The sequence below is a fragment of the Caretta caretta genome, chromosome 11 (genome assembly GCF_965140235.1).
Source record: "Caretta caretta isolate rCarCar2 chromosome 11, rCarCar1.hap1, whole genome shotgun sequence".
Classification (NCBI taxonomy): domain Eukaryota; kingdom Metazoa; phylum Chordata; order Testudines; family Cheloniidae; genus Caretta; species Caretta caretta.
In genome coordinates this window covers 50525186-50544019 of record NC_134216.1, presented here as the reverse complement: position 1 = coordinate 50544019, position 18834 = coordinate 50525186, and the positions used below count along the sequence as shown (strand labels likewise).

The 18834-nt window shown below is 40.1% G+C and overlaps 1 protein-coding gene across 1 annotated transcript in view; it reads right to left on the bottom strand.

Moving 5' to 3' along the window:
• The window catches only part of LOC125645055 (hyalin-like), a 97552-nt gene that overhangs the window by 26600 nt on the left and 52118 nt on the right, over positions 1-18834 (bottom strand). The window contains exon 3 of the mRNA XM_048869979.2: positions 3695-3793. Within this exon, the coding sequence (XP_048725936.2) occupies positions 3695-3793 (99 nt within the window). The remainder of the gene's footprint in view (positions 1-3694; positions 3794-18834) is intronic.

Below are 18834 nucleotides of genomic sequence, written 5' to 3'. Positions count from 1 at the left end.
ATTGAATGTCCAGGGAGGTTGAAGTGTTCTCCAACTGGTTTTTGAAAGCTATAATTCTTGACGTCTGATTTGTGTCCATTTATTCTTTTGCATAGAGACTGTCCAGTTTGGCCAATGTACATGGCAGAGGGGCATTGCTGGCACATGATGGCATATATCACATTGGTAGATGTGCAGGTGAATGAGCCTCTGATAGTGTGGCTGATGTGATTAGGTCCTATGATGGTGTCCCTTGAATAGATCTGTGGGCAGAGTTGGCAACAGGCTTTGCTGCAAGGATAGGTTCCTGGGTTAGTGCTTTTGTTGTATTTTGTTGTATGGTGCGTGGTTTCCGGTGAGTATTTACTTCAGGTTGGGGTCTGTCTGTAAGCAAGGACTGGCCTGTCTCCCAAGATCTGTGGGCTACGAGTGAAAGTCACTTTTGAAATGGCACTTAGTGCTCTCGGAGCTAGGCTCCTAGCTTGAGATGGGGCTCTCAGGACTTCCAGGGTCCTTGCCACAGAGTTAGGAACCTGGAAATCCTAGGACCAGCTCTCAGCATCCATGATTCTGGGGCAGCCTCTCCATGAAGAATGCCCCTGGCTGGGGACTCCAAGGCATCCAGAATCCAGGGCTGGTGGAGCAGGGAACCTACCAGTGCCAAGAGATCCAGCTCCAGCTCCTGCTGGGGTTCTGGGGGCTGTAAGGCTGTCTTCTGGGGATTCGGGAGCCTACTTACCAACAGAGGCCAGGCTCTAGCTGGAGTACTGGGGGGCTGGCAGGCTCCCTATCCCAGAGACCCGGCTCCAGTTCCTCAAGTTTTGTTGGAAAATATTCAAGGAGCTCTAGTAAGATGAAGAGAAGGGGAGAGTGATCAACAATACCAAGGGCAGTGCAAGTTTAAATATGGTAAGGCTGGCCTTGAAATCTAGCCAGGGAAATGATCCTTAAATTATTATAGCAGTTTCACTGGGGTGGACAGAACAGGTGCCTTTGCTCCGTGATTCAATATTTTCAATTTAATTTACCCTTAGTTTCCTCTTCTATAATATGAGGACATGATACTTACCCACCCTGTAAAAATCTTTGATAACTATGGAAGGAAATATTATACATGAATTACTCTTTATTTTTCTCCATCCATACTCACACACACACAATCTCAATACATGCCAACAAAGAAAATCCCTAACATGCACACAATTACACAACATTTCCACTGTTTTCTTGATCCAATTTATCTAACTTTACTTCAGTGAAGAAGGTTGGTGATGACTATCTAGCTGAATGACTGGTGACAAACGACATCCTCAACAACATGAGAATGAATCACCTCTGATCTTGGATATCTGTTGGTTTTGAATGTTACTTGTGGTAATTTCCTCTGCTACGTTCATCAAAGAACTTGGGAGTTCATTCAGGAAAGCAAAATTACAGCTATTCATTTGGAATCATTTCTTGCCTTGTAGTGCATAGGCCAATTACACTCATCTTTATTTCTTCATACTACGAGATCATTTTCAAAGCTACGCTTAGCTTGGCACTTTCACAAACATTTTTGTTTTCTTAACATTTCCCTGTTTACTTCTTCCATAAATTGCTTTTGGTTAGTACTTTTCCGCTAACTGGCAAATCAACAAAAAAACAACAATATTCTGTAGCAGAAAGATGAGAAAGCCATGCAGCCACTCACTGGAAAAAGCTAGAGGGCCCAATTTTGGAACTCATTGGTGAGAACTTCCTAAAACTATTAATCCCATTGGCTCTAGTAACCATGCAGCTATTTTCTTGAATGATTGTTCATCAACACAGTAAGGATTACACAGTTGGGTCCAAAATGTACAGGTTCAGATCAGCTTGGGCTTTAAGAACACCACCAAAATATTGCAGAACATATAATAAAATGGCAAGAGTAGGCAACAGTGCCTTATATTCAGCTCCTGCTGAGAAGTGATAGTGACTTCTGTGGCAACTGAACCAATTCACATGACCTTAGTTGTTAATGAGGTCCTGGGTTAATTTGAATCATAAAATCTAGGAAATAAAATTGGATATGATGTATTTTACTTTTGCAGTGACTGTATTTTAAATATCCCATATGAACACAAAAGCAATAGACGTATTTTATCACTTAAAAAAACCCATGCTTCATAGCTATGTCACCATATCTATTAAATAAAGACATGATTGCTTTTCATGTGGTTTTGATTAATATCACAGCTCCAAATTGTCAGGGGTATTAGCAAGATTTTTGTCATTTTTCTGGATTGTACACAAAGAGTCAACACATTTTGAGCTATGTGGAACACTTTGAGCAGAAGCAACATGGTGAGCCACCAGTCACCAGCAATCACAGTGTAGCAGTGGCCAAAGCACACAATTAAGACTCAAACATTTCTTTTCTACAGATATTCTATGCAACATGATTACGATTTATAGACTTGGGAGATTGGACATGTTACTCACCTGCACGCCATTCTGCTTTTGGGTACGTGGTGTACAGAACTATGTTAGTCGAGTACATCTAGCTAGCACATATTTGTGCACCAGGGAAGAATCCTGCGCATGATCAAGAATCCCTGTGCGCTATTCACTTTTCACCATATGGCCCCAGAACAATACAAGATTGATCCCGAGTATATATGCACGTATGTATTGCAGTTCAGAAGAGGAACATGAGAAGGAGCAGGACAGTTATCTCCCAGCTGAAATATTATGGTAACCTTCCCATTGTATAATGGAGCAATAAACATGGACAGATCAATTTCAGAGGTGACTAGATTTTAATACTTAAATCTACAAGAACTAATATCAATTATTCTGGATACCAAAATAAACAATCCTACTGTACAGAAAAATGAGTCATCCTCTTACCCTGTGTAAATAAATTAAAAAAACTTTCACAAAGCTTATCACTTTTGCCCTAAATTTGAGCTTCACAACATGTCTTGACTTCAATTGCAGTTGGATTTTGGTGTTGTTGCCACCTGGGGAAGATTTTCAAAAGTGCCTAAGGTATTTAAAAGCACATATCTCAATGACATTCAGGAAAGCTGAAAGTCAGTGCAACTTGTATTCCTAAATCATTTAGGCCCTTTTAAAACCCCCTCTCTTATTATCTTATATTTATTTGCATGACAACGAAAATTATTTTATTATTTCAAATTATTTCATAATATTTTATGTACATCCACAGAACTTAATTTTCACATCATGCACTCCAGCTCAAGGCATTTAGGATGCAAACTGAAAAGCATTTTTTTCAATGAATCAAACTGTCCAAGCACAAGTGTTGGCTAAAACCTGGATTTTACAATCTTCATGTTAGTCCTGACGTTCAACCACAACAAACTCAAAATATGTACTCCAAACCCACAGGAGGAAAAAAGAAGTTTGAAACAAAAATGCTTTAAAGTTGATGAATTTACTAGATGAGGGACGATGAGGCTGGGTTTTACATCTGCCAAACCTCATTGATGGGAATTTGATTTTGCAAAACTACAATCAGAAGTGTTTAGGATCCAGGATCTAATTTATCTGAATCATCACCAGATTCACAGCTGGTTTAGATCTGTGTAGCTCCTTTTAAGTCAACCAATTTACACCAGATGATGACCTGGACCATAAAGTTTCTGGATTAAAAAAAAAATAGTCCGCTTTTGTCCAATGTCTGTCACTTTCTCAGTAAAGTTGTGCAGTCAAAAGGAAATATTACCCGGTTGCTGTGATTTCTTTGGTCGTTTAATTTTCATAGCTGTAGCTCCACGTCCCTCTGCATGAGCTGTGTAGATCTCTGGAGACTTTTTCTGATTATCTGTAAGGGCAAAAGAGTTTAAAATTTCATGAAGATCCCTCCAGGACGGCACATCGCATAGAAAAACTCTTCAAGGAGATGTCAAAGATGAACTTTCTTTTCATGTTACACAATAATGTGTACTCTAGAGTATATTATCTGGAACATAATTAGGAACCTTTGAACTCAAAGGGAAAAGTTGCAGAAAGTTAAAAGTAGCAGACATAGTGAAAACTAAATTTTAAATTTGATCTTACTGGCGTCCTATACACAGAACTCTTCGTCTCTACAGCCACTGTCCTTGGCCTCTCTCTACTGATTGAGGCATTGTGCTGCACTTAGCTTATACCTTGTTTCTATCCTGTTAAGCTTAGTTCTAATCCAACCTTTTCCCTCAATACAATTATTGGTGCTAAACATTAACAAATGTTGGCCTCAGTCCTGCAATTCCCAACACATCAGAGCGGCCCTGACTTCAAAAATAGCTCTCCTAATGTAAATTTTAGGATTGGGGACTTGGTTAATTTTTCACCCCTAAACAATTTGCTCATAAAAGGCTGAAAGCTCAAAGATTTGGGTAATTATTTAATGGGATAAGTTTGGCTAAGATAATGTGATAAATAGAAAGTAAACGGTGGATGCCTGTGTCTTTTGATAATTATACTTCCATCCTCAAGTTAGACAAAATTACCTAAATTACCCAAAAACCTATGTCAAATCAACTTTATTAAGGTTGCAAAGGCAAGCACACAAAAGTAAGGAAATGCCAGAATTAAGGTTGTGCATTGTTAAAAACAAACAACAATTTTAGATTAGTCACATATGTAATGGGAAGCCCTGAATGCCCACTCTTACAATAGGGTTCAAAGGAGTTAGGCTGGAGTCATGGGCTGACAGAGACGGGGAATGAGAGAAAATGGTAACAAAGACGTAAGCGAGAGCAGAGATGTGGACAAAGCAAGAGTAGCTAATAAAGGGATTCAAGGACAGCAGTGCAATGCTTGGAGCAGCAGATGAGGATGAAGACCTCACAGCAGCATTCTGGTTGTCTGAATATTTTCATTTTCAGGTGTAAGCTTTTACTCGTGCTTTACCATTTTAAGAGAATGTTTACGTGTTCTGCTTTCAGTGAATTACATCAAACTAATAAAAATAGCTTGCTAGTCGACAGAAAGAAAGCTGAAAAATAGCTAGCGGCCACATGGAGCTTGCAGGCTGATAAGGTCCATCTACAGTAACTATCACAGAAAATTAGTTGCTCAAGATACTCATTTCAGAATGGGTAAATCTCAAACGCTATAGGATGGATAGACATGACTATTAAATATGTACTTAGGCAATATTGGAGGAGGGGTGCATGGAGAGTGAATAAAACCCATTGTACTGTAGAAGGAGACCCACAAGCACACATGAAGATGTACTTGTATTGTTATTTAATCCAAACAATGCAGAACAAATTATCTGCTAGATATTTATTAGAGTTACTGGAGGAGTGCTTATTTAACTGTTGGGTGGGAAGTGATAACTTTTTGGCTGCTAAAGTTTTAAGTTTATGTATGAAAGAGTGAAGGGTTTTTTACTTATAATTTTTATTAATTTTTCCAAATGCAAGAAATATACCAAAATACCAGATTAATCATAATGCACAAAGTAAATAAAGAGGGTTAGTATAAAGGGGAGGGTAGGGCAAGCGACATATCTATCTTCAGGGCCCATGTAAATCACAGACCACTAAAAGGTCAGCGCAAATTGCTTTGAATTTTTCAGGCATTCCTTTTCTGCAGGATTCCAGTTGTTCGTTCGCTGTGAGGTCAGCCATATCAACGAGCTGGGCATCAATATTTTTGGGATTGACTTTTCCATTTTTGCACGATTCATATTTTAGAGGACCAAACATGGAAGATAGACCCATGCACAATAGTGAGGTTTTGAAGTATTCATTGTTATTTATTTATTTGAATTGCAACAGCACTCAAAGATCCACTGAGGCCTGGGGCTCCATTGCACTAGGTATTGTACAAACACAAAGGAAGATGCAACCCCTACTCTAAAGAGCTTAAAATCTCATTTTAAACAAAAAGCAATAGAGTGTGGCAAACAATAGGAAGTAAATCATTGTTGATAAAGTTTGCAGATGAGAAAAGTTTAATCAGGTGAAAAATAATCACAAAGAGAGGCCCCTGTTAGGAAGTGATGTGCATTGCTTGGTTAGCTGAGCACAATCAAACAATATGTGTTTCAATATGGCTAAATGCAAGGCAAAACTTACAAGATAGGGGACTGTATCCCAAAAAGCAGTGGCTCAGACAAGTGCTTAGGAGTCATTGTGGCTAACCAACTGAACAGAAGCTCCCAGTGTGATGTTGTGGCGATAGGGTCTAATGAGATTCTTGGATGTATAAACAAGGAAATATCAAATACGAACAAGGAGGGTATTATACTTCATCTATACTGTACTGGTGAGTCCACTTCTGGAACACTGTATCTAGTTTGGGTATCCACACTGCAGACAGGATGTTGAAAATTTAGGAAGTGTACAACAATGTGCCACAGGAATGAACTGGACTGGCTAACATGCCTTACATTAAAAAACGTAGGGAACTCAATCTTTTTAGTTTATCAAAAACAAGCTTTAAAAGGAAACCTGATCACAATGTATGAGTACCTAGGCAGGGAGAAGATATTTGATAAAATGTAAGGCTCTTTAATCTACCAGACAAAACTGTAACAAGATAGACTGTCTGGAAACTAAAGCTAGACAAATTCAGATTAGAAATAAGGTACAAAGGTTTAACAAACAGTAATTAACATCCTCTATCACTTGGAGTCTTTCAATTAAAATTGAATGCTTTCTAAAAAATATGTTCAAACTCAACCACAAGTTACTGAACTGATGCACCAATTAGTAGGTGAAATTCAATGCCCTACACTGTTGCAGGAGGTCAGACTATCTAATATGATCACAATGGTCTTTTATGGCCTTAAAATTTATGAATCTATAGTGAGAAAGCAAAAGTTATTAGATCATTACATAGGCTAAAAATCATAGAACCATAGCAATATAGGGCTGAAAGGGATACACAAACCCCCATACTGAGGCACAACCAAGCATACCTGGAACATCCCTGACAGGTTTTGATCTAACCTGTTCTTTAAAACCTCCAGTGATGGCGATTCTACAATATCCCTTTGGAGCCTATTCTAATGCTTAATTCCCTTAGTTGGAAAGGTTTTCCTAATATCTCATCTAAATCTCCCTTGCTGTAGATTAAGCAGATTCCTTCTTGTCCTGTCTTCAGAGGACATAGAGAAGAATTGATCACCATCCTCTTTTTAACAGCTCTGAACATATTTGAAGACTATCATCAGGTCCAACTTCCATCTTCTTTTCTCAGGACTACATATACCCAGTTTTCTTAACCATTCCTTATAGGTGATTTTTTTCTAAACCTTTTATCATTTTTGTTGCTCTCCTCTGGACTCTCACCAATTTGTCCACAACTTTTTTGAAGTGCAGTGCCTAAAACTAGTCACAGTATTCCAGCTAAGACCTCACTAGTGCTGAGTACAGTGGAACAGTTACCTCCCGTGTCTTACATATGACACTTCCATTAATACATCCCAGAATGGTATTTACATTTTTCACAACTGCATCACATTGTTGACTCATATTCAATTTGTGCTCCACTGTAATGCTCAGATCTTTCTCAGCAGCACTGTTGCCTAGCCAATTATACCCCATTTTGCGTTTGATTTTTCCTTCCTAAGTGTAGTACTTTGCACTTCTCTTTATTGAATTTCATCTTGTAGATTTCACACCAATTCTTCAATTTATCAAGATCATTTTGACTTGTAATCCTATCCTCCAAAGTTCTTGCAACACCTCTCAGTTTGGTGTCATAAGCGTACTCTCCACTCCATTATCCAAGTCACCAATGGCCCTAGTTCAGCCAGATACTTAAGCATATGCATAACTTTAAAGATTGGAGTAGTCCCATTAACTTGGCTGGGACTGCTCGTGTGCCTAAAAGTTGTACATGTGTTGCAATGGGACCAATGAGCACACCTTGAAGGTTCCCAATCCTTTAAATTTTTTTGTTTGTTTGTTACTTATAAATAGAAATCAGCTAATGCCATGCATCTCTACTTACATCTCCCCAACAACTTAGTAAGTATACGTAATAACAGAGGAACTAAAAAAAGAACTGGAGAACAAAATCTTCCTTAAGCCATAACACATAAAGATATTCAAATAATTAGCTGTTGCTCTTTCAAGCATATGCTAATTAACAAGGAAGCTTGAAGCATAACTAGAAGGAAAAATCAGTTACACTTGGGACATTAACTTAAATTGTTGTGTTAGAAGGACAGTTAGCCTCTCACTGTAGGGAAAGGGGTATTTTCATTTTTTTCTATAGAAATATTGTGAACCTAGTAATGAGATATTTTGAAGGAATTCACTCTTCAAGGGATTATTTTAATCATCCATTTAGCAGTTAGCACCTCCTTCCCACTGGACATTCACCTGATTTGGCATCCTAGAGGGTGGGAGGTGGAATTATTCAGACATATTCTGCTTCTAGTTTACTGAAAATTTAAAGCAATCATTTAGAATGAAGCCTTAAGTGCAGTGTCACTAAAACACAGAAAAGGGCAGAGATTGCCAATAGGAGCCAGTACATTAGAGACCACTATTGGCAGATCACAGCAATGAGAACATCAGGGCCATACATTCTAGTATTCTGTCCTTTGCTTTTCCTGGATCCACTGGATGAAAGGTGGAGACCCTTCATTGGTGGGTAGAGCCTCCAAACCAGGTTCTCTAAAAGGGTAATGCTGCAATTCTTCATAGCTAATCCCCTCTTTCAAGGAGGAATGAGCTTGCAAAATGCCCATGCAAAGAGCTCGGGTCCAAAGTCATAAATCACCAGAAATAACTGCAGGTAATGGATACTACATATATTTAAAAAAGCTTATGTCCCTGTCCTGAATTGACCAATTATGATCCAGTGCTAGTATGTCATGTAGAATATACATGCAAAATGCTTCTAAATTAACTCCCATAAAGGTTAACAAGAGCGAAACAAATTACATAAGGACAACTTAAGAACCCTTGTTCCCCCTACAGAGGAATAACACGAATAGGTGCATAGATATGCTGAGTTTCTTCCTAATTATTTTTGGGTGGCAGATTATGTTGCCTCAGAAATTATAGAGGGTTTGCCTGCCACCAAACCCATGAATCCCCTCCCATGCCCCAATAGCCATCCTCCCATAGACTGTCAGCAAGAGCCCCCAATTCTTTTGGGGAACTCCAGTCTGTAATAACCATTTCCTTAGTCAGAGATTCTGTTCCAACCCCTAAGAAGTCCTTCTGCAGGAGCACTGGGAAGTGGTGGTTTTCCCCACTTTTGCACCTCTCAAGCTGAGATCTACTGGATTTAACTTCCCTCTAAAACAGAGGAAACCATGCAGCGCTTAGACCATAATGCAAAATTTAGAGACTTTAGTCTTCAGAGCTCATAACATGGTAAAGCTTCCTGATTATATATTGCCAGATAAATGCTTGTATAAAGCTCTGAGTATTATATAGTACACACTAGTTATACTAAGTATTTGAAAGAAAACAGATCTTAGCATCTGTACTCCATTCCACAGAACCTGTAGTAGAGGCAAAACATGAATGGTGACATAAGAACATAAGAACAGCTATAGTGGGTCAGACCAAAGGTCTATCTAGTCCAGTATCCTGTCTCCAGACAGTGGCCAATCCCAGGTGCCCCAGAGGGAATGAACAGAACAGGTAATCATCAAGTGATCCACCCCGTCACCCATTCCCAGCTTCTGACAAACAGAAGCTAGGGACACCATCCCTGCCCATCCTGGCTAATAGCCATTGCATACCATGAATTTATCTCGCTCCTTTTTGAACCCTATTATTGTCTTGGCCTTTACAACATCCTCTCGCAAAGAGTTCTACAGGCTGATTGTGCGTTGTGTGAAGAAATACTTCCTTTTGTTTGTTTTAATCCTGCTGCCTATTAATTTCATTTGGTGACCCCTAGTTTGTGTGTTATGAGAAGGAGTAAATAACACTTCCTTATTTACTTTCTCCACACCAGTCAGGATTTTATAGACCACTATCATATCCCCCCTTAGTCGTCTCTTTTCCAAGCTGAAAAATCCCAGTCTTATTAATCTCTCCTCATATAGCAGCTGTTCCATACCCCTAATAATTTTTGTTGCCCTTTTCTGAACCTTTTCCAGTTCCAATATATCTTTTTTGAGACAGAGCGACCACACCTGCACACCGTATTCAAGATGTGGGTGTACCATGGATTTATATAGAGGCAATATGATATTTTCTTTCTTATTATCTATTCCTTTCTTAATGATGCCAAACATGCTGTTCACTTTTGCTGCTACACATTGAGTAGATGTTTTCAGAAAACTATCCACAATGACTTCAAGATCTCTTTCTTGAGTAGTAACAGCTAATTTAGACCCCATCATTTTATATGTATAGTTGGGATTATGTTTTCCAATGTGCATTACTTTGTATTTATCAACATTGAATTTCATCTGCCATTTTGTTGCCCACTCATCCAGTTTTGAGAGATCCTTTTGTAGCTCTTCTCAGTCTGCCTGGGATTTAACTGTCTTGAGTAGTTTTGTATCATCTGCAAATTTTGCCACCTCACTGTTTACCCCTTTGACCAGATCATTTATGAATATGTTGAATACGACTGCCCCCAGTACAGACCCTTGGGGGACACCACTATTTACCTCTCTCCATTCTGAAAACTGACCATTTATTCCTACCCTTTGTTTCCTATCTTTTAACCAGTTACCAATCCATGAGAGAACCTTTCCTCTTATCTCATGACTGCTTACTTTGCTTAAGAGCCTTTGGTGAGGGACCTTGTCAAAGGCCTTCTGAAAATCTAAGTACACTATATCCACTGCACCCCCCTTGTTGACCCCCTCAAAGAATTCCAGTAGATTGGTGAGGCATGATTTCCGCTTACAAAAACCATGTTGACTCTTCCCCAACAAGTTATGTTTAACTCTGTGTCTGAGAATTTTGTTCTTTATTATAGTTTCAACTAGTTTGCCCAGTACTGAAGTCAGGCTTACTGGCCTGTAATTGCCGCGATCACCTCTGGAGCCCTTTTTAAAAATTGTTGTCACCTTAGCTATCCTATAGACAGCCTTATTAATGCTCCTTCAGCCTTATACCATGTGTTCCAATGGCAAAGGTTAACAAGGGGGAAAAGACTGCATATAAATGAACATCTTGTGCCAGCATTTTCAAATACTTTTTCTGAAAAAAAAAATGCCTATGATTGTTGGCATAATATACTCAATTTGATTAAGGAATGTACTAAAACAACAGTGACCCATCCAACTTATAAACAATATACTGTTCCTGTTTTTGAATGTTCATTTCAAAATGAGAATCTTAGTAGATTTTGAAATCAAAGACACCAAAAACACAATTAAATCAGGATAACCACATTTACATTTAATCACATGCTGGTAATTAGACATCCTCTTCATACTCATTGCATTTTGAAATAAATGTGTACAGCTGAAAGAAGAAGGCTGCTCTTTCAGTTAAAATCCTGCACTGAGAGTCAAATCATCTGGGTTCTACTCCTGGTTTTGACATAGACCTTTGGCAGGTCATTAAGGTCCAGATTTGTAAAGGTATTTTGCGTTGCTGTGCTCAGTGTTGCAACATATAACTGGTTTAGGATCCCAAGTCCCATTTTCGAAAGGGATGTTAACCCTTTGGAGTCTAAATCCCATTGATTGTTTCTGTTATCTATTAACAGTGCCTAGCACAATGGGGCTCTGATCTTGATTGGGGTCTGTAAATGGGGTGTACTCCCCACACTGGTTCTGAGAGGGCTGAATTAGGCCAGGCAGGCCCAACCAGCCAATCAAGCACCAAAAGAGGGAGCTGGGCTAGGAAGGAAGGTGAGAGCTCATGAATAGAGTAGGAGGGCCTGGCCCGCAGGGAAGGGCATACCCTAACGAGAGCAGGATGGAAAAGAGAACTTGTGAGATGGAGGGTAAGAAGCAGCCCACAGAGTAAGTAGCAACGTTGCGGACTGAACATACTTTGTCTGCATATTGTAGGATCCCTGGGCTGGAACCCAGAGTAGGGGGTGTGCCTGGGTCCCCTACCTGCCACTGGGGCAGTGAACTGGAAGGCTGCCTGTGTCACTGCAAGAGTGATGGGGTCAGGGCACCAGGTGTGAGGACTGGTGGATGCCGCTTGAACAGAAGAGATGTTGAAGGACTCTACCCCAGAAGGGGGAGATGCTGAGTGACCTGGCCAGAAGGCTGAGTCGTCACAAAAAAGCAGCAGCAACTTGTGGAGAGAGAGAGAGCGAGAGAGAGAGAGACTGTGTGCAACCACAGGAAGGGGTGTCAACCTTGTGAAGTTAATCCCCAGAATGGCCAGGAGGAGGTGAGTAGAGGACCCCGTCTCAGGGTCTCTAGGTGGTACAAATAATAATTGTTGTTAATAATAAATAAGATGGATTTAAAATATTCAATATAGCCAACATTCTGAAACTCAGAGTCTATTGTTAGAAACCTAAATCCAGGTTTAGGCACCTAAGTAGCTGAGCTGATTTTTAGAGATACTGAGCACCTGAAGATTCCATTCACTCTAATGAGAGCTGTGGCAATTCAGCCCCTCTCAACATTTTGTCCTTGTATTACTGATGAAATAACTTGAATGGTGTAAATGAGAAAGCACTTTTAATCTTATGTTAGCCCTAATTTATTCCTGCTTTATGTCACAAATATAAAAGTGAAATTATAGAAAATTAGTTCCCATCCTGCAAACCTCCATTTGTTCACATCCAAAATCGTCACATGACTGAGGCCCATTGTCTGTCTGTGCCGTAGGGGTGTCCCTAATTGAGCCAGCTGCTCCAGAGAAGCATTGGAGAATTGCAGGTGAGGAATGAGGTGTTGGCAGGCCAGGATGCAGATCCATCCACTGCATCTACATTTCCATCATTAAGCCTTACTCCAGCAAGTGATGTTATTCAGTTGATCTCATGAATACTAAACCATCCACAATATTTTAATACCAAATCTTGGATTTTCAATAAATCTACTAAATATTTTATTAATTAGAATAGCTTAGAGAGGCCATTCTTCAATTGTCACTGGGAAAACTCTGCATGTTGTTGTTTACTTCAGAACCCCTATCATTCCTGGAAGGGATCTGAACTGGAATTGGAGGTGTATAACTGAGGGCAGAGTTTGACCTGTTCTAGGTTGGGTGAGGCGAAGTTTTACCACTTAGTCTATATATAATTAGCAGATGAGTTTGTTATTTAAATACACTATCCAGCTTTTAGGGGAAAACAAACACCTCCCCTAATGCAGGAGCCGATGTGTGAGGTCATAGAGGGGTAATCGTACGCTTGACTCTGTAACAGGGCATAAGGAAAGGCACAGAGTAACTTCAGCATTTTTCTTTTTTACAGGTAACGGAGTATTCAAGAAAAGAGCCAACCTGACAACTCTCAAGACTGACTCTTCTGCTTATACAACAACAAAAAATTTATAGCACAGGTAGGGGCTATACAATTTTTTTTCCAAAGTGCACCTCAACCTTTACCCAGAAAGGACCAACTCAAGGGAGTGAGAGGATAGTTCTCACTTCTTCATGTTCTGCCTCCATGTCCATTCAGTCTTGCACAGGCAGTGGGAGAGGCCCCAAGTACAAACCTAAGGCTCCAGAGGGAACTACCCTTGGGGCGGCTAGCCCACCCATGCAGTGACGGCTACGCAGCTGTTTTTAGTATACTAGCTCTATCAGAGCTACAGTGGGCATGTCCACCTGAGCGGAGGATTACATCTCCAGCTCCACTGTAGACTGGCCCAGGGAGATTTGAAAATCCCACCTTCTGTCAACAGGAGTGCTAGTTCAATTGCAGGTCTGGCTTTTAGAATTCAACATTAAGAGCTGGACTGCAGCCACAAACACAGTCACACAACACACCAAAATCGCTTCATCTAGTCAAAATTTGCAATCACTAGGCTGGGTGCAAAATAGTGACATAAGGCAAAGGTAACGGGATACTTAGACTGCCTGCTTTGGTATATTCTGATGGCTTTGGAACTTCATTTCAAATACATGCACATTTTGTATCCAACACGGCTTTCAGATTAAAAAAAGCAATTGTGAAGAACCAGTACAACAAGCCTGAAATACAGCTGCCCAATAGCAGCAAATAAACTTTACAGAATGCCTTATGCAGGAAGAAGTAGGGTTTCCCTGCAGGACAAGAAGACCTGGGACGGTTAGCTCAGTGGTTTGAGCACTGGCCTGCTAAACCCAGGGTTGTGAACTCAATCCTTGAGAGGGCCATTTAAGGATCTGGGCCAAAAATCGGGGATTGGTCCTGCTTTGAGCAGGGGATTAGACTAGATGACCTCCTGAAGTCCCTTCTAAGCCTGATAGTCTATTTCAGAGTGAAAAGAAACATTGAATTTGCTTCTAGATGTAATGTGTTTCTTTGAGTTGCAAGGGAGAGACAGGTGGGCGAGTCTATCTGTGTGTTGCAGGGGGGATTCTTTCTGGATCAGCTTCTGAAATCTTTAGGATGATGAGCAAGCAGAGAGATTCAATGTAAGTAATCCTGCCTCTTCGTCTCCTCTATGAAAACTTTTCCATTTTTCATGTCCACAGCTTTGTTACTTATTTGCCACCTCTTATTCTGAAGTGGATTTTGCTCAGATGTGCCCTTCTGTCCTCTCAGCTTATTTATACACAACATAAACAAACACAGACAAATTCATTCAGGAATGTCTTCTCAGAATTGTCTGGTATCTGCTTGCCCTCATGCTTGTTTACTTTTACTTCTAGTTGAACTATGGTACAAGACCTTCCTACCTATGATGAAAGCCTGAAAGGGTAAGGACTCCTCACATAGAAAGCTGGCTTTCTAGCAGATGAACAGGAATTCTGGGGGGAGATAACAACTTTCTCTTTATGAGTCCTGCCATGCCCCTTATGAAACATAAGAAAGTGCATGTGACCGTGACATTCTTGAGAACAGATACCAGGCTTCCTGAGATCACTAGAAACCAAACCAAACCAAAAGCTAAGGGGGCTGATCCGGCCAGCATACCACTCAAAGAACTTTCATGGAAATAAATGGGAGTGCTGAGCAGCGAATGCCTACTGGATTGGGACCTAAAAAAGTCAACAACTGTGGAAAACTACTGCACAGCTAACCATGGATCTACTCTTCAAACACTAGACAAAACGTAGTAGTAGACGTAGTAGACAAAACGTAGTATAGTAGACAATACTATATTTACTAGCTTCTCTGAGTAAGCCACAGACCAGCACTGGGACATTATCCCTGAGGGAGCGCTGGAAAGACCGTGTCTCAGAGAGGACACAATGCCTACTGGTGAGCTCCAGCATGTATATTGTGCACACACTGCTTACTTAAATTGTAAGCTCTTTGGGGCAGGGACCATTTCTTTGTTCTGTGTGTGTACACTACCTAGCACAGTGGGTCCTGAGCCATCAATAGTGCAGACAGCATACGGGCTGCAGTTGTGCCTAACTTTAGCTCATTGGTGGCAAGAAGGGAAAAGCTCCTTGTGTTACCAAGGACACCTGTACAGGAGCCTGCCATAATCTAGCCCTCTATATTCTGCTGCTCAAGGGAGCTAAATGCATCCAAAGATATTTTTGTCTGGGAGTTGGGGACAGAACTTGGAATCAATTTCAGGAAAAGTAAATATCACAAGCCAGATGCTAGCAAAGGCTGAACATTATACATTGAGTTTAGGGATGAGTAAACTGGCACTATTAGCATAAACTAAAAACAAACTTAACCTTTCCCCCAACACTCAAGCTGAACCCCTAGCAAACTCTATTGTGAGAGCTACAAAAGCTTTTGAACTTCTGTTTTCTTCCATTTTTGTACCAATTAGCATTTCCTGGTTCTCGTAATAACCAGAAATGTCATAATGTCATGGGAAAGGCTATTCTCATGGTGTTTTTCCTCACTGGAAATCCATTCCATAGTTTTCCAGAGACAAGGTGGGTGAAGTAATATCTTTTATTGGACCAACTTCTGTCCGTGACAGAGACAAGCTTCCAAGCTTCCTCTTCAGGACTGGGAAAAGTACTCTGAGGATATGTTTACACTGCAATAAGACACCCATGGCTGGCCTGCATCAGCTGACTCATGCTTGTGGCACTCACAAGGAGGCTGTAAAACTACAGTGTAGATGTTTGGGCTCAGGCTGGATCCGAGGCTCTGGGATCCTCTCTCCTTATAGATCCAGCCCAAGCTCGAATGTCTACACTGCAATTGTATAGCCCCGCATCCTGAGTCCTGTGAGCCTGAATTAGCTTACATGGGACACCCATGTGTGTTTTATTGCAGTGTAGACATACCTAGAGTGTCACAGCTAAATAGAAGGTGGGGTACAGATTGTTTAGCATAGGCAGTTAATGTTGTAAGAGACTCTCAGGATGAAATGGGCAGTTAACAAACTCTTCTACAGTCTAGGACAAAGAAGGGTGAGTGGGTTATAGTTGTAATGAGCCATATATATCCAGTGGCTTTATTGAGTCCATGATTTTTCGTGTCTAACAAAGTTATGAATTTGAGCTCCCAGGTTTGTCTTTTAAATGCCCATTTCACTTTGCGTGGTGTCTTACAACATGTGCAGGATGAATATTTGAGACACTATTCCAACGCACAGTTGAATGAAGTTTTTAACTGTGTTACAAAAATCTTGTCATTACTGCTTTGCACAGTTTCTAATTCATTTTTCCCCCCCAGTGAAAATGCATCCCCTAATTATTTGAATGCCCTCTTTCTACAGTACTAGATGCATCTATCTACTATATATTAAATAAGTATATATAATATTAATGGGTTATTAAAACATATTTTATGATTTAACACATTTGTAGTAGATTCTACAAATCGGTACAAAATTGAAACCACTAACTAAACACCTTGAACTTCAGGGAAGTTCCAGTGCAAATAGGACCCTAACTTTGCTACAGATAGGCCTAAACTGGCTACATATTTATAAATTTACACGATTGTTACAGAATAGAAATCAATGTAAAGGCTATCACTGGTTTTTTTTCCTCCAAGGAACAAATCCTGGCCCCATTAAAGTCAATAGGAATTTTGTCCCTGACTCCAATAAGACCAGAAGTGACCCTATTTGAAGAATTTACATCAACTATGTGCGAGCAAAATTAATTCGCTATGTTTCTATTGTAAACTTAATAGTAGTTTTAGAGCATATTTGAGTAAGGGTGTAAAAGCTTCTTAGGGCAAGGCCAATCTCTTAATATTTAAACAGTACCTAGCACAATGGAGCCCTGGGCTGGATCTTCTAGGTGCTACTGAAATACACATAATAAAATACAAATGTGTCACTGTCCACTGGACCTTTGAGCTGTTTACTTTTCTCTCTAGACTACCAGCAAGTTATGACTGACTCCCTTATGCTGCAGATAGGACATTTTTCTCTTTCTGCTACACTGTTTTTATACAATTCTGTGTTTTTTCATATTGTCAGAAAAGTGTTTTGCTAATATTTAACTCCTTTGAATTCCCCTGGATCTCTTGTTTTAAAGCTACCAACTAGCTGTGCAGCACAAGTTTTGGCTGGTTTCAGAGTAGCAGCCGTGTTAGTCTGTATCCACAAAAAGAAAAGGAGGACTTGTGGCACCTTAGAGACTAACAAATTTATTAGAGCATAAGCTTTCGTGGGCTACAGCCCACTTCATCAGATGCATAGAATGGAACATATAGTAAGAATATATATATATATATATATATATACATACAGATAAATTAGAAGTTGCCATACAAACTGTGAGAGGCTAATTAGTTAAGATGAGCTATTATCAGCAGGAGAAAAAAAAACTTTTGTAGTGATAATCAAGATGGCCCATTTAGACAGTTGACAAGAAGGTGTGAGGATACTTAACTTAGGGAAATAGATTCAATATGTGTAATGATCCAGCCACTCCCAGTCTCTATTCAAACCAAGTTAATGGTATCTAGTTTGCATATTAATTCAAGCTCAGCAGTTTCTCATTGGCGTCTGTTTTTGAAGCTTTTCTGTTGCAAAATTGCCACCCTTAAATCTTTTACTGAGTGGCCAGAGAGTTTGAAGTGTTCTCCTACTGGTTTTTGAATGTTATGATTCCTGATGTCAGATTTGTGTCCATTTATTCTTTTGTGTAGAGACTGTCCAGTGGGGCATTGCTGGCACATAATGGTATATATCACATTGGTAGATGTGCAGGTGAATGAGCCCCTGCTGGCGTGGCTAATGTGATTAGGTCCTATGATGGTGTCACTTGAATAAATATGTTGACAGAGTTGGCATCAGGCTTTGTTGCAAGAATAGGTTCCTGGGTTAGTATTTTTGTTGTGTGGTGTGTGGTTGCTGAAGAGTATTTGCTTCAGGTTGCGGGGCTGTCTGTAAGCGAGTACTGGTCTGTCTCCCAAGATCTGTGAGAGTGAGGGATCATTTTTCAGGATAGGTTGTAAATCTTTGATGATGCACTGGAGAGGTTTTAGTTGAGGGCTGAAGGTAACAGCTAGTGGCGTTCTGTTATTTTCTTTTCTGGGCCTGTCCTGTAGTAGGTGACTTCTGGGTACTCTTCTGGCTCTGTCAATCTGTTTTTTCACTTCATCAGGTGGGTATTGTAGTTTTAAGAATGCTTGATAAAGATCTTGTAGGTGTTTGTCTCTGTCTGACTGTCATTCTTATATCACTAATAGGCCTTTGTGAGGTGTCATTGTTCCATCAAGCATTCACTCTGGTTACTTGAGTGACATATTACAGACCCTGCTTCAAATATTTCTTTGAAAATAAGATTGTCAAGACATGACCGCAAAAGAACTGTACAAGTATTAAAAACCTCCAAATCTTTCTGTATTTTTCACAGATCCATAGATTTTAAGGTCAGAAGGGACCACTGTGATCATGTAGTCCGATCTCCTGCATAACGCAGGCCATTGAGC